General features: G+C 42.9%; 1 protein-coding gene across 10 annotated transcripts in view; it reads right to left on the reverse strand.

The window, feature by feature from the left end:
• Nucleotides 1-469: 469 nt before the first annotated feature.
• The window catches only part of TEAD1 (TEA domain transcription factor 1), a 153,747-nt gene continuing 129,591 nt past the window's right edge, over nucleotides 470-24,625 (reverse strand). For all 10 annotated transcript variants that reach the window (XM_064426155.1, XM_064426154.1, XM_064426157.1 and 7 more), the window contains 4 exons: nucleotides 18,682-18,855; nucleotides 7,812-7,952; nucleotides 6,961-7,113; nucleotides 470-6,309 (listed from right to left, as the gene is read on the reverse strand). In XM_064426155.1, the coding sequence (XP_064282225.1) occupies nucleotides 6,196-6,309; nucleotides 6,961-7,113; nucleotides 7,812-7,952; nucleotides 18,682-18,855 (582 nt within the window). In that variant the 3' untranslated portion in view covers nucleotides 470-6,195. The remainder of the gene's footprint in view (nucleotides 6,310-6,960; nucleotides 7,114-7,811; nucleotides 7,953-18,681; nucleotides 18,856-24,625) is intronic.

Genomic DNA, 24,625 nt, shown 5'->3' on the forward strand with positions numbered 1-24,625 from the left:
TTGTAAACATGGCACATTTTGAGGACCTCAGTTCCCCCAGAGCTCAGTGTCCTGGAAGAAACAACCTCAGGCAACGCCCATGCTCCTCAGTTCTAGTGGCTCAGTTAGTGATGTATTTGTACCATTTATTCCGTAGCATTTTGCACAGGTCATTCCTGCTTCTGGAATTCAGAGAGATGGGTGGCTTTTTCCATTGTGTGGTTTAAAGGGTGTTTCACGAAAATCCACCACTGCTTCTTTAGGAAGACACACAGGCAAGAATTAGGATGATGGACTGTTCATGGAACACAGCTTCCAGATGTGCCAGCCCTCCAGGCTTCTGTGGATCCTGCTGGATCTGCCTTGCACCTTGAGAAGGTACACAGGCATCTCTGCAAGTCTGGCCTTGTGCTATTTTGGAAAAGGGTTTTGAAAGCTACACCCAACACTAAGAAGAGATTGAGGTAAGAGATTACGACAAATGCACAAAACACTTTCATTTTCTTTATTTTCAATTGATACTGTATGAATACAAAGTCTCTAGAAAGCTACAAAAATTCTACCACTTTATCAAGAAGGCATCAAAATGTGTCACTTTGCAAAGACATGAAAACACCTGCAGTAACCGACACAAAAATAGCATTTTTAGAGTGATGAAATAATTGCACTTAACTGTCATGGATATTAAAGTTATCACACATATGTACCGCGAAAGCTAGAATACATTTTTTTGTTTTTTACAAAGCACTTTATAAAAAAATTCTCTGCACACAAAACCTATAATTTTCATATTACTATCATACTAAAGATAAATTCACTTTAAAGCCAACACTTAAAACATTTTAAACAAAAAAAAAAAGGTACCAGTACCTACACACAGACAATAACAAATACAAGAATACTGTACTGCCAAGAGGTTTGACTGAAACTCCTTTTGAAAGCTTCTGCAAATATGTTAAGAAAACATTGGAGAACATTCAGTTTTTTCCAAGAGCCTTCCCTCACTGTCTAACCTAGAGGTACTTTATCATCAAAAGGCAAGTTCTACATCAAAAGTTACCAGCAGCAGTACAATATTAAAGTAACCACTGACCATATATGAATATGCTTAAGTCACAAACCCATTTTATACACATTACACAAATAAACATAAAGTGAGAATTCCATTAAGTCATTTACAAATGTGAACAAATGCACATGGCAAAAAAACCCCAAAACAAAACAAAAACCCAACCTGTTTTACATAAAATGTACTGAAGAATTAAAGGCTATTCAGGTTTTCAATGTTATAAAATTCTTTTGTCTTTTTTTTTTTTCAGGCACATATTGTATTTTTTGTCTGCAGTCATGAGCCTGAATCAGAGGCCCATAAAACAAAACAAAACAAAAACAAAAACACATATTCTGTAAGGAGGTAACAGGGATCCATCTCCTTTTAGTCAACTGAGTGCATTTAAGATTTAATTTACACACTAAAACTAATTACATGACCTCAGCAAGAATGACCTGAAAAGTTAAAAGATGAAGATGTCCAGAGTGTTTCTTGTACTTTGACTTATCCAGCCTCAATCTTTCTTGGGGGGCTAAACATCTGGTTATGAAAGATAAGAGGGGGAAAGGAGATCATCCTGAGCAAAGGACAAAGCCGGGCTCTACTCCTCACATCCGCCTGTGCCCGGGCACATGTATCCTCACGGGAAAAGGAAAGGGGGGACAACACCAGGGCTCTCAGTGTGACTGACTGAGGGCTCCAGGAAACTCCCAGGGCCGCTGCTTCAGGCAGCAGGGACGCCCTGGGATTCTCAGTGGAAAAATAAATAGATATGGATTAGCACATCAAATGTCGTATCTGCCTTGGACTGGCCAGTTACTTACATTCAACATTAATGTACACCCTTCATTATTCCCAACAGCCCATCCCGTGGGGGCTCCACGGGACAAGCCACTGCCAGCTGAGCTGTAGCTGTGGTGGAGAGGGAAAGAGAGAAACAGGCATTGGATCTGCGATTCCTTCAAAATAGTGGTGCAGTACCTAAACAAAATCAGTTTGGAATTCAAGTAAGTAAAACTACGTTTGTTAGTAGTAATTTTTAACAGCCCCAAATGGTACCATTATGCTTGTTTGAATGAGACAGAGGTGTAGTTTATCACAAACATTGACTAGTACAGCCAAAATGTTTGGCAATAACTGGAAAAATATGTTCTGCTTGTGGGCCAAAAGTGTCTTTGCCCTACCTCAGTCTCATTGAGTTCAACAGGATTACTTGTCTTATAGAGGTAAGTGAGATTTAGACCTTGAAGGAATAACAAAAATAGTATTTTAGAGAAAGGGAATTTGAATTATCACAATATTTACCACACAGTGTCACAATATTTCTCTATATAAAAAGTTAATCTTAGTTTTCATCAAATACTTTAAAAATCAAGTTAACAATGTATTCACAACTATATAATCCCTCTGACAGCTTTTGGTTTTGCTGATATTTGTTCTTTCTAAAATGTCGCTCCTCTTCCCATTGATTTCAGTTGTGGTGGAGAGTATGGCCCCCGTTCACAGAAGGTATCAAAAACAGACACATTATTAAGAGGAGCTACATTATTTTTTTTTTCCCCCAATACATCAACTGGGAGGAAAACAAAACAACCCTGTGTTTTGAGTCGTGCTGGGCAGAGTTTCCCCAGCAGCACCTTCATCCACAATGCTCACCCTCAACATTTCAATGCTTAAACCCACACGATTGCATTTACCCTCACTATGCTCAGTTCTCCAAGCTCCTCTTGTTCTATGCATCTGACCTTCAGCATGCACAACTTTGTAAACAAAATCTTCTGTCTAAGCAAAGAATCTCCACAGATACCAAAATATTATTAGAGATTGATGAAGCCATGCTTGTCCACTGAAATTCTGTAGGATATGTATCTCTCGTTATGCAGATGTGTGACTGGATGAAGAGAATATAAATGGGAATATTTTCATTTTTATATCACAGACTAATCAGTTGCTGGTTTGCAATGCTGTCAGAAATGGCAAACAGTAGGTTTTTCTTCAGCAGGCTGATCATTAGCAAAATCCCTTTGCTACGAATGGTGCTCTTTTGTGAATGGAGGCCTGTAGATTCAACTTATTCCAATAAACCAAAGGCATTACGGTGATAACTAAATATTTTTGGTCTCTCTACAAATTGTCATTATTATGGCAGCACTTTTCTAAGCTGGAATTTCAAACCAAAGGCACTTTCATGCTAGAGTGCAGAAGAGTCACAATTAATTATTTGGTCATGAAATTTAAAAAGGCAGCATTCATTAATACAATTCACTTTTCATGGAGAACTAGGGATCTGTAACCTTTCCTTTTGGTATAGGCATCTCACTGCAATGGGACTGACTTGTACAGACAGCTGGTTCAGACCAAGCAGTCAAAGAGCGTTTCTGCAGGGAAAAATACGGATATTTTAAAAATGGAACCAATTAAGAAAACAATGTATAAAATTGAATGTTAAAAGGCTAAAAGGTACTTCTAATATAATGCTAAGGCACTGCATATTGTAATGCTTTGGCAGCTCTCAATTAAAAGGTTCCTACAAAAAAGTAACAGTAACAAGATAAGTACTTCCAGCTTACAAAAGAGCTCACAGTTTACAGGCAGCCTGTTGGACTACACACCCCACACTCAACAGTTGAAGGATTAAGGCTTTTAAGAATTAACATATACAGGGTATGGATCATTTACAGAATTGTAAAGAAAAGACGATGGAAGTAGTTTCCCTAACGTTACATATGTGAACACCAATAAACATTGTGACTGTTTATACCCTATAGTTATGGCATATGTAGTGTGCCAGATCCTACTTAAAAAACCCCAAAACTGTACCTGGTTTTGCAAATTGACTTACATACTTTATATGCCTTAAAGAGTTTGCTTGTTATTAAAAAAAAAAAAAAAAAAAAATCACCAAACCCACAATTCAAACCCTAAATAAAAGACAACTTTAGAACAAAAACCAAAAAGTAGTTTTTGACTTGTAACACCAAGTGCTTAGAATAAAGGGCTACCGTTAGGCTGTTACAATGCAGTGCTTTTCCTGATGTGATTGTTAGTGTTAAAAATGAGCGTTAAAAGAGACCTTGCCATGGACACGTTTCTCTGTTCACTTCGCAGAGTATCAACTGAAAGATCATCAGCCCTAATATCCACAAGCAGGTAACAGCTAGACATCACAGCAACCATCCAAACCATCCTCCTGGTGCAGTCAGATCAGGCTGAGGGATTGGAGCAGTCTCCCTTCTCCTGGTGATGTTTGCATCCTCCTCGAACCCCAGACCTCACCAGCATTAGGGATGGTCCTGGTCTGACCCACTGCCCCTCCTAGGCTCTAGCCTACTCCAGACATTTCAGTAGTGGGCAATTCTAACAGAAAGGACTATGCAGGAATATAATTTAAAGAAAAGGATTAGAGCTGCTTGTTTGAAGACTACAGCACTGGGCCTGGGAGTAAATTCAACGCTTACACTGTACATGGGAACTGTGCTGTTTGCAGGAACAAATCACAGCGGTAGGGAGGGGCCTGCTAAGCGTGACCTTTGAGTCAGGACTGCAGAAGACTCTCCTAAGAACCCTCTTTGCTGACAACTCATCACTGATCTCTAAGGTGGCTTGTGCTTGGTCAGGCAGCCCTCAGCCTTTCAGATGAAAGTTTTGCTGGAAAAACCTCTGCTGGCCCAGCACCTGCCCCAACAACTTCTGCTTGGGCAACGAGGGGCAGCAGGAGGAGAGGGGCTGAGCAACACCCCCTGTCCTGAGCAGGAGGGGTGAGGCTGCTGCTCTCACGTGTGCAGACCCCAGACAACTGCTCACAGCCATGGCCGTGGCGTGAAGCCTTACAGTATTAAAATATCTCCAGCTGTGCTTCGCTTCCTGGAGTCTTCCCTGAATTGATCAGAAGGATGAACACTACCACTTGGATGAACACTTCCCAAGAGGACAGCAGACCCCACGTGGTAGGTGTGTGTTTGTTTCAGATAAGGTCTTTGCCAGACCTGGAGAGACAACTGGGAGAGGTGTAAGAGCACCATGATTAAGAGGAAAAGGAGAAAAAAAAAAAAAAATTCTCCACTTTCCAATCTTCTTTGCCTGATGCTGGTTGTGATTTTCTAGCGTCTCACAGATATTAAAGCTGCTGATCCTTTCAGAGGTGTACACACTCTTCTTTCAAACACATCAGTGTTTTGCTCTCTGTTTTGAATGACTCGATGCTGTTGCAATGTCAGTTGTTTTCGTTCATCTCTTGATTTCAGAGTTGCAAGTTGTTTGCTCAACTTATTAGAAAACATAGTTGTCCATATAAAATATAACCGCACACACAAGACTACATATAATGCAAGTCTAAATCTTCAGTATTTACCTACTTATTGCAAAATGAGCCATCTTTTTCATTAAATAATCAAATTTTCATATTAGTACAATACAACTTTATACTCTTTTAAAATACACTAGATATGTTAGGGGTAAGGGGTGATGTTTTCTTTCTCTGCAATACCTGTTTGAAAATTTAATGGATTAGAAGATTAGTTTTAGCGTTGAGAAAAAAATACAAAATTTGCCTAATTTTAGGACCTGTCTGTTTCTATCAGGCATTTCTTAAGGCTATATTTTTCATTTGGTTTCAAACAGAAAAATGTTTCATTTTAAAAAATAATTTAGTGAATTACATTCGTCCATATCTTCCACCCTAATTAGTTACAAAGATAATTCTATAAAGATTATTAACTTTGTGTACTCATTTACAGTTATAGCTAAAGATTCATTTCAATTTCACTTGCATTGTAAAACAAGTATTTCGTGTTGGAAAAAAACCCAAAATAAATTCTTATAAATGCTGTCAGTTTTTCCCCATGGCAAATGCTCTGTCATACATTTTTCTATCAGAATTAAAAATAGGCCTCCACAGACAGAGGCGTTAGGTTCTTAAATACAGTCTTCCCAAAGAACTGTGGTTTACAAATTTGAAGAACACTTAGTTTTAGAAATAATTTTTACAACTGTACCAGAATTTCACAGCTACAATTATATATGAACACATTAAAAATGACTTCACTAAAACAGGATTTAGAAAAATGTGGGTGAAAGTTGGGCCAGAGGCACTGCCACTTAGTGTTGAGGTTTACAGTCTGTGTTTTGATAAAGAAGTGAAATGAAGTGTATATATAAATAACTGCTCAGTCCTTTACAAGCCTGTAGATGTGATGCTGTGCTCCATGTTCGCTGTTCGACACTTCGAATACACAAGCCATGCAGAGCAGGGTTTCTTGTGTATCCCTGTTTGTTACCACCTGCGTGGGGAAAGGAAGAGGCAGACAGAACATCACACACCTGGCACAGCAGAGCTGAAGCAAGAAGTGGCCTGTGTCACCTCGGTCCTGCCCAAATCCCCTGGCAGCAGCAGCACGTGGCTCTGAGAGCTTGGCTGGGGTGACACCACAGAGCAACAGGGAAAGCAAGCCGGGTCACTGGATGAAACTGGCTCAAAGGCCACCACATGGCCCATCCTCTGTGCTTTAGGTCACCTGCTGGGCGTTTGCTGCCTGTTTTCCCTGCCCAAGAACTAATTAATGCCACTAACACCCACAGCACTGTAACCAAGCCCAGGTAAGGACACATCAGGTGAACACAATGGTTCAAAGTTACTGCCTCGGGCTCTCTACAAACCCCAGACTCGAATGGAAAAAATGGAGAAGTAAGCTGAAATTTGTGGACAGTAACAAAGATGTTTGTTCACACCAACAGCCAGCTGAGCCTTTTCATCCTGAGCGTCTACAGCGCCCAGTTCCAGGAGAATTATTCTGGAGTCAGTGGGATGGTTTGTTTGGCAAGCAACAATGACTAAGGGATTTGGAAACTGGTTCCCAACACTGCAAGCTGAGCAAGCCATACAAAGCCTGAGAGTATCTTAGAAGTGGAAAGATAAAAAAGCCAGTCCATACCAATAAAATTGTGAAGTTTTCCAAGACGCTGTTCATCATGTATTTCTCTGGTAAATGCTTCAGCTTGTGTATGAAGTTGATCATGTATTCACACATCGGGGAGCGGTTTATCCTGTACACAAACCGGCCGTTCTCAAACCTTGCATACTCAGTCTAAAAAAATAAAAACCATTTAGAATGTGATCATTCGGAGACAGAAAGAAAGTGACTGGTAAATCAGTTTTTCTCTTTTTTTTTGTGTAGACAGGAAAAAGAGAAAGTGGCTCAGACACACTCACAAGCCTGCTTGCTGACACCCTGCCTTACCTCTGCTACGCCTTGCTAGAAATGCAAGGGATTTTAATTATCAATAATTATAATATCATTACTTGTTCTCTAACCTGCAAATTAACAAACTGAATAGATGAGGATTATAAAGTCCCAAACTGAGTAGAAACTAATTAAGCCAAAAACTGTGATAAGATAATTCTACAGGAATTTTGAGGCACCTGTCTGCAAAGGGAGCAGCAAAAATAAACTTATATATTTACACTTAAGTGTGCACATACAAACATAGATATATTATTGCATGACTTAATAGGCAATTTATGAACTACAGAAAGATGTAGGACTACAGCTGGAAGAAAAGCAGACTGACTTGGATTGCTGAGGGAGGGTAAGGCTGTGACTCTTGCACTTCTGCTGTCCAGCTACCAATTGCTCAGATGGTGGTTTCTGAGGATTTTTGGCTTAGTTCCCAGCTGCAATATCACTGTGCAGCAAACCAACCGGAGACCTGACCCCACCCCACAGGTCTGTGTGCAGGAAAGGTAAGAAATGACTAGAGGCACATATCCCATCACAACACCCACCTCTACTTTTTCTACTACTTGCTTTCCAAAGGAGCAGACTTTGGTGGAACAGGTGATTGTCATGTTTTCCGAGCTCTCGTACTGACTGGTGACTCCGTAAAACGCTCCTGTATCATCCTGGATGTTGCAGTTTAAGTCAGCCTGTGGGGAAAAAGGTGAAAATTTGATTTTTTTATTTGACACTGAACAGCACAAGCTGTCACTAGCTCACCATTCTTTTCAGAGATAACGGGGAGAGCTTAATGGTGACGACAGTGACGGTGGAAAAAGTCCGTCAGGGAAGTAGCTACCTAACTGTTGCAGTAAAAACCTTAGGAAATCAGCAATTTATTCAAATTTTAGACAATAAAAGATGTCCCAGTATTTCTGTGGGCTACATTCTTGTCTGGCAGATAGCTGATGAAATCCTTGGAGCAAGGGAATGATCACCTGCAAGGAGCCTGGCTCCAGAGCCAGCCCCTCGGAAGTGAACCTGCCTTCAGACTCAAATTCAGCCAAGCCACCCCACTCCGGAGAGGCCACAGCTCACTTTCTCCTTTTCTTGTTTTAAAGCAATGAAATCCTCATGGCAGAGGGAGACAGCTGGGCAGCACAGGATTGCTCTCTGATAAGGCTCTGCCGGGCCATATGGCACTGATTGAGCAGAACACTGCACTCCACGGAGCAGTGTGACACAAGCCCCAGGCTCCCCGTGTGCACAGAGCCGTGCCCAGCACCAGCAAACACTGCTGCAAGGAGCTGCTGGCTCCCAGCATTTCCCTGCAGCCTCAGTAACCATCCAGCTGCCTTTGATAGGTAGCATCAGACACCAAGACTCGCAGGATCAAGTGAGGAGCAGCTCTACCTTCAATTATTCATTATCCAAGCCCTGTGCACAGCAGGATTAATTTGGCTACAAAGCAACCACACAGGTCACCTGCTGAATCCAGCCTCCCTGGGACCACAGCAGTGCTGGAGCCGTTCTGCCACTCTGCTCTTTGACATCACGGACCCATTTCTGTTCATTTCAAAAGCCCTCCATTTAAAAGCACGCTGATATGGATACAGGCAGACTCCAGGGATGTACACAGCTGGATTTGTTGATTCAGGCATTAGCTCTACTGACATCTTTGATGCCCAGGGAGAGAGTGGGCAGGGTTTTCCTTTCATGTGGAAATAGCTGATCAGCTTCTGCAGCATGACAGCAAAGAATCACCTAACTCGAAAGTTAGGCCAAGGTGAGCATTTTAGCAGGGAAATGCACTTCTGCAGCTGCTTCACTTGCAAGTCCCACTTTGCTTGGTTCTGTTCCTAATGCAGAAATGGAATACATAATACTTGACAGGTACCTTCATGCTTACCCTCAGACTTTTAAAAAACCTTATTTACAGGTATGCTTACCTATGCCCCATCCCTGGGAGTGTTCAAGGCCAGAGTGAATGGGGCTTTGAGTAACCAGGTCTAATGGAAGGTGCTGGATTTGGGTGATCTCTAAGGTTCCTTATGAACAATCCATTCTACAATTCTGGTGTGGAGCACTTACCAGAGTTCAGGTCATTTGTAACTGCTACTTAATTTTTAATTTGGCAACAACTCATTAATCCTCGTTACTGTCTGCAATCCTTATTTGTGGTACGGCCTTGTGAGGCAATATTCTGATAACTGCACACACTGAGCTAGTCTGTGGTACAGAGAAGACATGGGTCTAAGATTACTTGGAGCTGGCTTTGTAAATTAATCAGTGGAGCAGCCTCCTGAGGTTTGCACACAGTGACACAAACAGCCCCACAGTCCTGTATTTTGCATAAGAGGAAGAAATCCTATCGCTGTCCCACCTTGTTCCTTGCACCAGGTCAGCAGTTAATGTTTAATGTGCATCTGAAGCAGGGCTGTCACAGGGAGCTGTGAGGAATTGGTCAGAGCTGATAGCAAATAAGCAATTTGCCATCACAGCTGGCCTGCAATCAAAGCATGGCAAACATCTACAGGTGGAGAACTGCAGCAGCCACTGGCCATGCCACCGCTGCTCCGCCGGAATTTCTGAAGGACAGGGATTTCTCCTAAAACCACTGCACTGCTGCAATTAATGATAATAATAACAGAAGTAATCTCTTAGAATGCAATTATTCCTGCTGCTGACACAATTGCAGTTTTACTGGCAATATTTCCTTTCAAATATGAGCAAAATACTTAAGAAATCATAACTAAACCACCCCTCACAATTTCACGTTGTCAGAAATCAACTGCACAGACCTTGCATTTCAAGCTGCAGTCACAAATGTTTAAGAATTAAAAAACGATAACTTTTTATCTGCTGCCTTCTGATTTGAAGCCTACTGAAAAAAAATACCTAATTGTTCTATTTACATGCTGACATTTAACCTGGAAAAGCAACACATGTGGCCATCTGTCACCCTGTTGTTCACTGCCACAGCCCTTCCAGTTCTTGCTGAAATCGCCAGGAGTTCTGTGTACACAACACATCCAGGCTGGGGCCTGATGTTGCAGTGAGGAACACTTGAAACTATCACTCAATTGTCGTGATTTACCCTTATGCAATCACAACATAGTTGCAAAAGTCCCATGATGATCATATGGATGAGAATGATCTTTATTTACTTGTTTACTCTTCAATTTTTTGTTTTGAGTCTAGCACACAGTAAAGATGTTTTCAAAGAAGGACAGAATTCTCTTTGTAAACATTTTTCATATTAATCTAATTGCTGAGATTGCTGAGAGCTGAATACTCTTCAAAACAGTCTAACACCAGCATTAAAAAATCATAGGAGTTGGCAAGCAAATGCTCTTAAATGAACGGTTCACCAAAGCCTTTTTTAGTACGATAACAATTTTATCTTAAGGACTTAAGAACATTATTATGGCTTAAATAACAAGGGATTTGTCTAAACATATACATCTGAAAGCTAAATTGTTTTTTTCAAACTGATGAAATTAAAATAAATTTTCTGCTGTTTTTTTTCCTTCTCCAAAAGGTTGTGAGTACCCATGTAGCTGTGAGAGTTGTAGATGTGGGAATAAGGTGATGTGTTATAAATGAATGCCCTGGTATTCAGCTTTAGCTCCTTACTACAGCATTGATTCCAGGGCTTGTGTCTACATTTCAGAAGGGATGTTGGAAAATTGGAAAGTGTTCAGCAAAGAGCTACAAGAGTGATTTCAGGTCTGGAAAACATCCTTTGTAGTGAATGACTAATGAAACTCCATCTACTTACTTTTTCCAAGGGAAGTTTTTCCACAACCTTGTCATAGCCTACAAGTTGCTACATGGGGAAGAGCTTTCTCCTAGATTAAATCTTGCAGAAAAGGGCATTAAAAGGCAGAAAGCTAAAGCTAAGCAAAAGCAAAATGAGAAACAAGGCAGGGGCTGGTAACCCTGATGGCCACGGAATGCTGGCATAATTCTCAGATGAGGGAAAATCACCTTGGGGTCTTTTTTAACCAAATGAGCATCTGACAGGGATGCTCTGGTTCAAGTAGGCTTGGTACTGTCCAAAGGCAAACATTACTTAGTGAGGTTCACTCCCTGAGCTAACTATGGCAGGTAGGGCTACATAAATGTAATAACAAAAAAATTGAAATACAGAAATTTATCTTATTAGTCTTCTCCTTATAATTTCCTGTTTCAATGATCCTTGTGAAACAGGTGACAACAGCCAAGCCTCTGGAGTGCTGTCACCAGCTCTGGTGCATTATTTCCACGGTTCTCTGTCTCCAGCAGTTCTGCATTTCAGACACAGGTTGCAAGCCTTCCTGGGCTGTAAAAAACAGCCTTCCCTCCTCTACAGCTTCTCAGGCAGCTGTGCTCTGGGCTCCAGGCACTGGGCTTGGGGAGCACTCTTGCTGCCTATACAGACAAATACCTGCTTGAATGGTGACTTCAAATATATTGGTGTGAGTTCAAATAGTATGGCATTTCAAACATTATGGGATGATCACATGTAATGAGCAGGAGTCCATTTACTCATTGAGTTTTAGAGATCAATACAATTTAGAGGGGAAAAAACCCCAAACCACAAATAGAATTATTATTTTTTTTTTACTTTTAAGAGTAAAACTCTAATTTAGATTTATTTCTGGGCATTGAGTTTTATATGAATGCACTTGGAGGCGGAAGAGGCACTTGGATTTCTGGCACCCTATCTCCAGTGCAAGAGCATGATTAATTCATTAATAAAGCACAGTTTGTCAATGGGTAGCACTGGAAATATTGCATATTAAGAGCACCAAGTGTTCCACACACTGAATGGAGAAGTCTCTGCCAGTGTGCTGGAGCTTGCACATAAAGAGATTGATGCAACCAAAGTAAAAATAAATTAAAAAACTATCTTCCCATTCCTTTCCCCAGAGCTCTTGGGCTCTGTGCTACGGGCAAGGCAGAGGGTAGAGTGCTTGTGTAATAATAACAGCTTTGGCTAACAAAAAAGCAACTCCAGCAAAAATTGCTGAGAAGAGCCTAAATGCATCCTGCTGAGTAGAAGGAAAACAGCACCCACTGGAAACAGCGGGATGTGGGGAGGGCCAGAGCAGTTTGCACTGGCACTCAGCAGTTGACATGAAGCACATAAGGTCACTTGCTAACAACATCCAGGGCTGAGCAGCTGCTCAGAGCGGCTGTGGGGAGGTGGGTTGCTCACCGTGCCTCCCCTCCTCCTCTCCAGAGCTCCACCACAGAGCAGGGATTCCAAACTGTGAAGCAATTTTTTCCAAAGGGAGCATCTGGGCCGTTGGCACGCGGCTGTGCAGCTCAGGAATTGTGTGCAGGGCTGCCACATGGTTGGGCTGGTGATGGACGGGCCGAGCTGCTCCAGCCACTCTGCCCCTTCTGCTGGGCACCAGCGTGCTTGGGGTCCTGCTCTCTGGGCCAGGGATGCCACGGGGAAAAGCAAATGCATGGCTGCTTTCTTGCATATCTCATTTGTTTTGCATACATTTGCATGCTGGCCTTGGAGGCATTCATGTTGCAGGCCCCAGTTGTGAGCTGCAGATCATTTGGCAGTGACGCTGTGTGTGTGTGTATGTGTGGAGGGAACTCCAAGATTCTGGATTATACAATGAAGAAGAAAGAGAAAGAAAGAGAGAAAGAGAAGAAAGAGAGAGAGAAAGAGAGAAGGAGAAGAAAGAGAGAAAGAAAGAGAGAAAGAGAGAAAGAGAGAAAGAGAGAAAGAAAGAAAGAAAGAAAGAAAGAAAGAAAGAAAGAAAGAAAGAAAGAAAGAAAGAAAGAAAGAAAGAAAGAAAGAAAGAAAGAAAGAGAAAAAGAGAAGAGAGAGAGAGAGAGAGAGAGAGAGAGAAAGAAAGAAAGAAAGAAAGAAAGAAAGAAAGAAAGAAAGAAAGAAAGAAAGAAAGAAAGAAAGAAAGAAAGAAAAAGAAAGGCAGTAGCCACAATTGTGTGTGTGTGAATGAAAGGCACAAAGAATCTCTGCACCTTTTAAGACGGCTGGAGGCACATGGGGATAAATTCAGGAGGGGGTGGGAGGAGACCACAGGCACAAGCCATTTCTGAACACTGATTACATGGGTAAATTGTTTGTTCCAGTGTATCACAAAGAGAAGGAGCATTATTTTTCATGCCACAGCTGTTTTGAATAAGAATAGGAATAAACTTAACTATCCTCCTCATGTTACTTACCACTAATTATGGCATATATTTACATCTATAAAACAGTGAAATTTTGGGAGACATAATTTAATGCCCCTTTATTGTGTAGATTCCTTTATTTCCATCCCACATTTGAATTTCAAAAATGTTTAGGACTTCAAAGCATCTTTAAAAGCTTGCCCTAATTATAATATGCATTACTTTCTAAAACTCCTAGTTTGCATTGCAGATTCCTGCAAATAGAGGCATTCATTTTAAACATCAATTAATATCATCCACGCATCTTCAGATGAGTTTGGATCTTGGTTTCAGAGTTGCAGTGAGCTCTGGCTAAGCTTTCTTCAGTTGGAAGAACAGTTCAAGCTACTGCAAACACAAAATTAAGTCAGTGGATCAGATCCATAGAAAGCCTGACAGGCCAACATTAATTTATATCAGTTGTTTTTTGCTATGTGACCAATGAGAGAACATCCATCCTCCTTTCAGACATATTTGGTCCCCAAACATGTCCCTGTAGCTGCAGAAATCAGAGTTCAGGCTGGCACAGAGCATTTGGCACTGTGAGAGACACAAAAGCCCAGCATGTTATTGCAAGGTGTGCTTACACCAGCATTAAGGATCCCAGTGGAGGCAGGACCCACTGCACACTGCTGTAGGTTACATGGAAAAGTCTTGCAAAATTTCACTCAAAATTTGCACTTGGGGTTGAGGCAAAACCTGAGAGAGAAATAACAGCAAGTTACAGCAGCAGGATTTAGTCTAGGAGGCCTAAGTGTATCGTTTAGGATTAGAGAATTTAGGAATAGTAGTGAGCAATCAGTGGGGCTAGCACTAGATATGAACATGGATAGAATCAATAATAGAAACCAGCACAGGCAGACTGTGTTGACTTGGCTTTTAGACAGGCTAACTGGAACTTCAAAGAGCAGAAAACTTTGGGGCTATTCCCAAGTCACAAAAGCAGTTTAAATACAAACTAACCAACAGGAACATCGACCATACTCAGATTAAGGTTAGATGGCACAAATTATTCCTGGTTGTTTTGCATAGATTGGGTTTAGTCCCACAAGGTGAGAGAAGCAGGATTGTGCAATTAACCTGCACTCAGGGTAAGGTTTCCTCTGCAGATACTCTTCAGCCTTCCCTGAATTCTGCATCAGTGTTCTAGGATAGCTTTTACATTTGTTTAGCAACCTTTATTTTTGTTTTATTCTATAACTCAGTAATCTCCAGTCTCATATCCCTGTCATACAAACCTCCTGTGCCACACCATCAGTACGTTGTTCCTTATTTACAACACACCAAGTAAAACTCCCTCTATTAGTGTAAAAGTCTGTCTCTGTGGCAATTTCCCTGGACTCTGTGGTTCCCAGTGACTACCTGGGATAAAGCAGAGGAACAGTCATTGCATTCCAGGTGCAAGACAAGGGCCAGGGCATTGCATTGCAGGGCGTGGGGCTGGTTGTTTGAGGTGGTGCAGGAGGAGGAGTCTCTTCCTTTTGTACCTCCTGCACTTCTAGGTAGGAAGAGGCCCAAAAGTGTGACATCCAGATGTGTCACCAGGACCAGGGCCAGAAGCTCATCCATTCCCAGCATCAGGTTGTGTTTCCCATGAGATACAATCTGCATAAACCAATAAAGCTCTGCAAAGCAAAGCAAACTTTGCTTTGTACTCCATCCCGGTGCTGCTTTGCTAAGTCAACTCCACAACTGGCAAATGTCTTCTTGCAAGATCTCAGACCTTTCCCTCCCACTTTTTTTGTAGTCAAACCTTATTAATGAAACCAGGACACCAGGGCAAACTGTGCTGGTGAGCAGCCTGAAGCAGAACTAAATGGGAAAGAGCCAGAGGAATATTCTTTCCAGCTCCCAGAGCTCAGCTGCTTTCTGCCTTAGTCATTGTCAGCACAAGTACTCATCTGTGGTCTTCCTGTTTCCCATATACCCATTCCACAGCTCGATTAGTGTCTTAACAAAACACCCTTTGTGCTGCCTCCAGTGACATGCTGACTTCCCTTAAATCCATTTGCAGGGTCATCATCCCAAATCCTCACCTTCACTTTCAAGCTTCTCACATCATGACACTCTCCAGCTTCCCTTCTCTAGTTTGCCTTGACTTCTTTCACTCAGACCCTGCCTTTTCTTCACTGATTCACCTCAGAGTGCTTTCACACCTGTAATTATCTGCCCAACCAAAATTCACTTTCCTCTTTTGCCCACCAAAACAAGGACCCCCACGATCACTTGGGATGCAGTAGATTACAGTGCTGAGCAAATGATTGATGGCTACATGTAAGGAAGGAGGAAGACAACACAAAGGATGGGAAGGGGGAAATAAATGGTGAGACAGAGTATTGGGACTAAGCAATGAACAGAAGCAGGGAGGAGGTGAACTTACAGAGGAGGAGGAGGAGGTAGCAGATGATGAGAGAGTAGGTACTTATTCAGAACCAGATACTTCATTCGGCCAAAATGAATCTCTTTTCATATGAATAAATTTGAGGTTACTTATATGGTCAAAAGCACTGTCAGCAACCTGTGCCAGCTTTTTTCTGGTGATATTATGACTGTTTAAAACAGTGTTTTAACACTCCCCATAAAAAAAGGGAATGGCATCCTTTTTTTTTCTGAAGAAATGCCCAATTGGGGGGCATTTCTTTATTTATTTCTTTTCACCACCTGAAGAAATAAAGGACAGTGAGCTGACAGTTTAGGATCTAATTCTTATGACTAGCTATCTTCTGGTTTTTCTGTACATATTCCTACATCCATTTAGGACTGGGGCCACTGGTGTGAAGGTTTTCCTAGAAGAACATTCATCGTGACTCTTGCAACACTCAAACACCACCCCAGGCACCTTCTCTCTGCCTCTCCCACTTGATGAGAGAGAAAATCCACTGGTTTATTTTAAGATCACAGCTCAGGAAAGTGTTCTCACCACATTTTTAATGTATAACTCAGAAGGATGTTAGCACTGTATGTTTTTTAATCTCTAAGTTAATACAGCACGAAATTGTATTAAAAGGCCATTATGTTGGAAGGCACAGTGAGGTTAGGAAATGTTGGATTGAAGTTGCCTGCACATCCTGACTGCTGAACTGTATCATGTCACAGGCTTTAGCTACACAGCTGCACACTCACCCTCTGAACATCTACACAAGGTTTCTTTGTCTCTGCTGTTCACTGTGCTGTTTCCTGAACGCTGCTCAGAACCTGTGCTGAACACAGAAGTTTACATTTCACACAGGCTTTTTTCACGGCATCACCTTGAGCCCTTAGAGCGGCCATGAGTCTGATTTGTCAGTGAGCACTTGAGGAGAAGGGGTGGTGTCACCCCCACGCCACAGATGTGGGACTGGGACAGGAGTGCTAAAGGTGAGCACTGCTGGTAGCAGACAAAGCAGAGGAGGCTGGCACTCGCATTTTCAAAGGCAGGAGCACACCACAGACCTCAATGATCCAAAGAAGGTCTCTACTGGCTTTAGGTATACCTTTGAGCATTCAGTATGCCTGAAAATCAATTTCCACATGGAGAAAAAGCAGAACATACAATACATCAATTACCATATCATAAATCTCTGCTGCATCCACATCTAGTATAGAGTCTGAGGCTTATCATCCTCTGTGGGAAATGAGAACAGGCATGTGAAGTGACATTCATTTTTGCCAGTGTGCTTTGCAAATATTTATTACACAGAGTGGATTGGTGAGATGATGGCCTCAGCTCAAGCCAAATTTCACAAGGAAATGTATTTAGTGGTCACAGACCCTTAACTCCAAGCTCTGCCCCACTTCAGCCAGATTTCTCCTGCTGTTATGTCTGTGCTGTTCTCACCTCCCAGAAACCTTCTTTGCTGTACTTCATCCCTGTGTTTCCCTGCAGGCTCCTTATCCCAAATGCTCCCTCTTCCCACTGCCTCCCTCTTTTGGACCCCACATTCTCACCTGCCTGTTCCAGGCCACTGGTGCCCACTGTGTTTCAGCTCCCACTGCTCTGCTGTCTGCTCTTTCTGGCCTCTTTGCTCAGCCAGCCCTCAAACACTTGGTCTACAGCTCACAGGCCCAGTTTTAAGCCCTGTGAATTTCTCAGTGGGTTTCTTCTGCAGTCCAGCAAAGCTTCTGCTCAGTGGCTTAGTCCTTCCACATCCAGATTTGAGAAAAAAAGAGTTTCCCTCATTCCAGTTTCCACTCCTAAATCTGGTGTCACAGAAGATCTTGAAAAGATATGAAGTCTGGGGGATTTATAAGGTGTAGAGTTTTTCAAATCCAATAGATAAACTCAAGGAAATCTGATCATAAGCAGTGGTTCCAGATCAACCTCTTCTGGTCTCAGCCTTAACCTGTCCACCCTGTAACTAAACCCTGAATATGGCCCTTTTAGTGAAGTTTTAAAAGAAAAAATTTAAATGCTTAGATGATAACTGCTGCTATGAAAAGGAGTATACCACAAAAAAGTACCCCAACAAGTTAGTGAGTATAAAAAGCTTTAGTATAAGCATGAGGCTTAGCCTGCAGATTTTCTGATCCTTTTGGGTGAACCTTTTAGTAGTTTAGTGGATGGACTTGGATGATGGTTGGACTCAATGATCTTAGAGACCTTTTCCAACCTAAACGATTTTATTATTTTATGATTATGTCACTGACATGAGATTTTGCAAATACACTCAGATAAACCTGGTTTATCAATGAAATTCATCATGACTAGATCAATAAGCAGCATCCCAGCTCTCCATTCAAATTATTTTTTTCACCCTTGCTCTGAACATGATAAGTTATGGAGCTGAGTCCTACAGCTGACTAACAAAAGCCAAGGAGAAAGCAGATGTGCTTCAAGAAACAAAGCCCTGTGAGCCTCCCAGGCTCACAGCTGGCTCAGCTCCCCTCCTGCTTGGTCCTCTCTGCACAAGCACGGGCTGATGGCAGCACTGATCCTCGCCCCACTTGCACTGGGCAGCAGCTGCACCTCGGAAATACCCAAAAGCAGGCTCAATTCCCTGCCTTCCCTGCTTTTCCCTGGACCACTAGATGGCAGTTCCCCATCTCCAAACGGGCTCCCGGTACCTGTTGGCTGCTGCCCAGCAGCTGCAGAGCCAGGCAGAGCAGAGGCACATCTGCCCTGGCTCCTGGGGGGCTGCAGCTCTGTCCCAGCTGCAGGGCAAACAGCTCTGCACCCCAGCATGATGACAGAGGCAATTTCCACGGGCACCCCCAGGCTGCTGAACACCTCCCCCAGCCCTGTGGGCAGGCGAGCCCTCCCCAGCACGCCTTACTCACCCAGAATTTGACGAGGAAGAAAGCGTTCTGAGGCCCCTTCCCAAAGAGCTCCTTCAGGCCGCCCTTCTTCTCGGGAAATTTGTCATAAATCTGACGGATGTCCACCGACTCGAGCAAGGGGTCGCTGTAAGAATGGTTGGCGTGTCCAATGTGCACGAAGAGGTGTTTATTGTACTGCGAGGGAGAAAGAGGAAAATCAGCGCTGTGGGAGAGGAGCAGAGGGCTGGTACAGCAGGGGGCTGTGCTCTGATGGACTGAATGGCTCACACGCCGCTCCTGGGATTTTCTGCAGTATGGTTTCCAGGAACAACTTCACTGATTGTGTCACAGACCCTTGCGAACAAGGGTCAACATAAAAAAAAAACCCGTGTCCCCACTGCAAACCCCAAAGCACGGGCCTCTGCAAGGGGGTAATTTACACTGCAAGACCCAGTGGCAGCACAGTGATAAAGAGCCCATCAGTGAGCATAAAAAGATGAGTGTGCTCTGGAGGAAAGCCTATTTTTGCTCCTTTAAACAGTGAGTTTCCATGTTCTGTGTCCTCAGAGCCTGAATTTCTGCTCGTGCCGCAGAGCCCACTCATGCACGCTGCAAAATCTATCTGCAGCACATCTCAGCTAAAAGAGATAAAGGGCACTTCCTTTTAAATGCAGGATGACAAGAAGGCCAGTTACTCTGCACTGCTGCTCCTACAGACATTGTCCTCCTGTATTTTGACCCATGTAATATTCAAGAGCCCAACTTTTCCTCCTTCCCTCGGGAGCCAGCTCTGTAGATGAACATCTCTGCCAAAACTCATTCAGCTTCAATTTCCTATTTCTTAACTTCATCCCATCACACCTCATTATAATCACAGCAATCCCCTCAGCAGTGCCTCTCCTGCCTGGGGGAAATCCTTGGCCCAGTGAAGTCCACTCCAAAGGAGTCCAACGTGATTTTTTAGGGGCTGCCATTGCTCCAGGAGAACCTTTCAGCACCCGAAACGAAACTGGAAGGATGAACAAAAAAGACCCTCCACCAGACAATCAGCACCTCCCAGGGTCACGAGAGCAGAGTGGAGGAGCTCCAGAGTGGCAGGATTAAACACTAGGGGTTTTCACCATGCAGATCACAAAACATTTTGCTAGCTCAGTTAAGGGAAAGCTGCTATGCAGTCAATGAACACCAGAGAACCCTGTCATATTGAACAGATGCTGTACATAAGGGGCAATTCCCAAAAGCTAGGCACAAATAAAATATTTAAAACCCCAAAGCGAACCTCATTTAAGCTATTTTGTTTACAATGTACCTGCTGAATGAACAAATTGAAGTGACAAATCTAAATGAATTGGGCAAGCACTCAGAGCCTTCCTTCAGTGTGAGCAGAGTCTTCCCTAGCAGATGTCCAAAACTCTAGGGAAAAGGAAATGGACTGGCTGGATTTCTGCACTTAGGAAATGAAATTGAAATCTATTAAAAAATCATCTAGCACAGCGAAATCTGAATTTAGAACCAGAGAACACTCATCTGGGTATGGGGCCAAAAATGAGATAGAGCCTGTGTTTTTTTGCAGGGCTGTATTTCTTTCTAAATTTTGTGGAAGGAAAAAGGAAAACATAACATCCCATTAAGGCATTTCCACAAGCAAAAAAATTTGGGGATTGTTTCCTCTCAGTCTTCTCTGCTGGAGTTGTTCCAGGTTTTGTATAAATAACCACATTTTTATGGAAACAGAATTGAGGGCTCAGATTCTCCTGTAAATTGTCCTCCTCCCAAAAGGGTGTCTCTCTCTCAGCCCAAAGATGGCTGGGGAGGGAATGGGGAAGGGAGAGCTCCCTGTATTTTACAGTTTGGCCACTGCAAACTCCCAAGACAATTCACACACTGTACCTTATTCTGCAAGCCAGGCAAATATACAAATTGCTCAAGATCCAAACTTCAGTAAAAGCAAACACATTTAAAGGGGCATGGAGCATGAAGTCTTAATACTCTTTAAATATAAAAGCAGAGTTGGAGGCAGCTGCAAAGCTGCCACAGTTGTCTGCAGAGCTCGCCAAAGCACCAGATGCTGCTGCAGCAAAATTTCTGAGCGGGTACAGTAGGACAGATGGTATGACATCACCTGACAACATTCTTAGGACAAAAATGTTTATTTTGATATTGCAATGTGTGATTATTTTCTCCTTATGTTGCTGCAATTCCTATGCTAAGTACAATCATTACTAAGCTAATTAGACACGGCATATTTCTACAAACTAACAAATGATAATGCAGTACTGGAGCAGGGTAAATGGATACTGAAATGATCCCTATCGTTTTTAGACAAACACACTCCACGACAGCAACTGATGCATAGATAAAGGCAAAGGAGCAAAGTTTTTCTGTCTATATTTTTGAGCCCATTAGTGTCTGAAAAGCTTAAAAACTTCCTCATTATATTGAGAATTCACTGTTGATTTAGACAGAGTATTCCAGAGTCATTGAAGTACATTAGTTGCTGAGGAATTTACTCACGCTGAAGCATTTAAAGGATTTGCATCTGCCATGGGGGCAATAATGTGCTTTAGATGCCATAAACCATCACAAGTCAAAGCCTGTATTTTCTAAGTACACAAGTACACAAGAATAGGAAGAACATTTTCAGCCCTGTCTCCTGTGTCTGCATTACACAACATGCCCTGGAGATGGCCGCCTCTTAAAGCTGAGCTCCTTCCCTTACAAAAATTCTAACTATCCAAAGAATGCAGTAAAGCCATGAAATATGACTGTTGTCAAATAATACCACGATAAAAATTATAATCCACTTAGGAATTTAAGAGAACCAAGACAAATTGCCAGTGGCAGGGGATGCAAGCATTTAAGCTGGTGCAGAACAAAGACAAACCACCTACATCTGCTTTATCAGCCAGCAGACATATTTGTAAAAGCTCCTCACCAGTTTTGCACTTATGTTCTGACACAACCATACAGATCAGCATATGGGTGAATGGCTCCCCATCCACAGGGTGATGTGGATGCCAAACAAGGTGGAAGGCAGGTGGCAGCTGTTTCTGTGGGAATGACCTTGCTCATGGGCACAGCACTCCAAGTGCAAGAATGCTGCACCCAGGGGCACAGCTGTGATTTAACCCTCCCAAATCCCACTGGCACTGGTGCATCAGCAGTCTGAGTGCAGCTCTAACCCAAACCCTGCCCAGCCTCAGCTCTGCTGCCTCGCCGTATCTCATAAATCTGAAACTCTTTAATTTCCTGCTGATGTAAGAAAACCACTTGGTCTGCCAACAAGTTTTCTTATTTCTACCAAAACACTAGTAACTGAATATTTAATTCCTGCTGCTGTTGTCCTCCACTGAAGCAGATTGGGAGTTATAAACATGACATTTTAATGCTATAACTGGAGTCTGTACCAAGTCCTGTTGTTAAGGTTTTTAACACATTCCTGTGAAACGGTAACTGAACTTTCTGTCATGTATGCTACCATACAGCTGCATGGGCAATCTGGTTTTTCATGGACCTCCCTGCATTCAGACTCCTGCCTGGATCTGCTCAGGGACTGAATCAGAAATGTGAAGTAAAAGGGGGTTTTGGGTGACTTTATGGCTGCAGAAGTGGAGAGGTAGGTGATGAGGGAAGCAGTTCCCTGACACCGCAATGTTGCCCAGCACTTCCCAGCTACTGCCACAGCAGTCCCAGCGTGAAACTGGGACTCGCTGGTTGGGCAAGGTGCTTACACAATGTTTCCATCAGCTTTTCTGCAACAGTGAAAATGCATCTTTCGGTTCTGGCCTGTCTCATTTAAGACCCTGCAGTCCCAGTTCCAGAAGCGCTGAGTGCTCAGATGGGAAAATTGTGCCTGACTATAGGAAGCTCTCAATAATGTTAAGTATGCTGCAAAATCAAGCTCATGACAAATCAAAGGGGACCCTCAAAATCAGTGGCCATTCATTCTTTTGCACCTGAACTTCTTGGTTTTTCAATTGTGAGTAATAATGCTCCTTCATCCAAAAAGACTGCACTAGCACATCTGTGAAATGCAAATGGAGGGAATTATTAATTCCATTTGGAAGGGAGGTTAGACAGTGCACAGCGAGCAGGGCACGGGGCCACGCATTTCAACAGCAGAAGAAAACAAACTACTGAATAGTTGCTTATCAAAGAAGGGCCATCTACATCTCCACTGAATGCAGCAGAGGAACAAATGAACACGTGAGCACGTCATTATCTGCTCTCTGCAGAGCAGAGCAGGGGATATTTCCCAACTTCTGAGAGCCTGGCTCTGCAGCCGGGTTTTGGGGCGGGTGTAGGGGTGGGGGAAGCTGTAGGACGAGCTGGGGAGATGCAGGGCAGGGGCCCAGCCAGCTGCAAAGCCCTTGGGGCGAGCCAGGACAGGTGCTGGGGGCAGGCAGAGAGGGGAATCCACAGCCACAGCCCATCCCACTCCAGTGCCAACCCAACCCACGTGTCCCCTGCACTTCCAGTTTCGCTGGGAGATTTCCCTGGCAGCGGATTTGAGGGAAGGAAGAGAGGTCCATGAAGGCAGCAGTGAGAGCACAGCCAGGTCCCAGCAGGCTTTCCAGCTGTGGGCTGACTTTGGGGGATAAATGGTGCTGGGCTCCCAACACATCTGACCCTGCTCTGGCCCCAGGACCCTCCCTGGAAAGTCCATGTCCCTCTGCAGCTGGGCTGGGGAAGCTGGCCTGGCATCCCCATCATGTAGCCATGGGGTGCCCCAGGAATCCTGCAGGATGGGAAATCTGCTGCCATGCCACAGTTTCACAGCTGGAGCCTGTGTCAATACTGGACCTCTTTAAAATGCTTTCTTGGGACTTCTAACTATGGACACTCGAAAATTAACATTTCACAGAGATGAGCATTTCCATCCCAGGGCAAACAAGCAGCTCTCCAGCATGGCAAAACAAATGAGCCTTGTGTTTAGCAAAACTTTTTCTGATTCCAGATTAAAATGACCTCAAATCCTGAGTCTGCAGCTCTGAGACATTCATCCTAATGTGAGTTTGCTTTCTTGTCCTTGCACATCACAAAGACACTAAACCAAGGACTTCCTTGTGAGTGAAATGCTGGACTGCTTTTTATACTGTTTACAGGGAGTACAGAAAGGATAAACAATCCTTGCAACAATGGATATTGTTCAAGGATGGAGGGCTTCTTTTGAAAAGATCTCATTTATTTTTCATCACTTAGGTGGTTTGATTAACTTTGGTGAATTTTACTGCGTTTGGCTAATGATGGCAGGCTGTTTTTATGGCCCTTGAGCAATTGCTTTCCCTTTCTGGTTCTCAGGCACAATTCTCCCCGGGCTCACAAAGTCTTTTTACAACAACAATAAAACCTGAATTAAAACATAAAGAATGTTTTATTTCTTCACCACTTTTTAAAATACATTTTGAAATTTGGACCTAACACAATCTGACAGTTTGGATGGGTGGACTAATACTGAAAATGTCCATCAGCCATGTTCTTTATAGCCCTATATAGATATTTTAAATGTAAAGCTGTCTGAAGTGCTCACAATTTAAATAAATGTGACAGCAAGAACCTCAAAAAAGAAAAGAAAGGGCTTTTTTTAATGGGTGGTGATAGGGTTTTTTTCTGCTTGAAAATCAAGCTTGAGTGTATGTGTATATACACATATAAAGATTTTGAATTATTTTCATTTCAGTTATAGTCTTTGACTTTTATATCTACTTGCGTAGCAGTCAGTTGCTTAGATCCTTTCTAACCTGCCTGCATGCTCAGTTTATATTTGTTCGGGAACATGGGATTGCTTGGTTTAAGCATTTCTTCTGAACTTTCACAGAACCACAATAAAAATGGAAAGCCCCCATTAAGGAAAACCTGTCTTGGAAGCAACAGATGGGCACAAAAACTGCTCCATCTGCTGAGAACAGAGTTATACAGGGCAGGGAATAATCAAAGGTAACTGAAATGCTGCTGCTTGGGCCTG

Source organism: Passer domesticus, chromosome 6, assembly GCF_036417665.1.
Source record: "Passer domesticus isolate bPasDom1 chromosome 6, bPasDom1.hap1, whole genome shotgun sequence".
NCBI lineage: Eukaryota > Metazoa > Chordata > Aves > Passeriformes > Passeridae > Passer > Passer domesticus.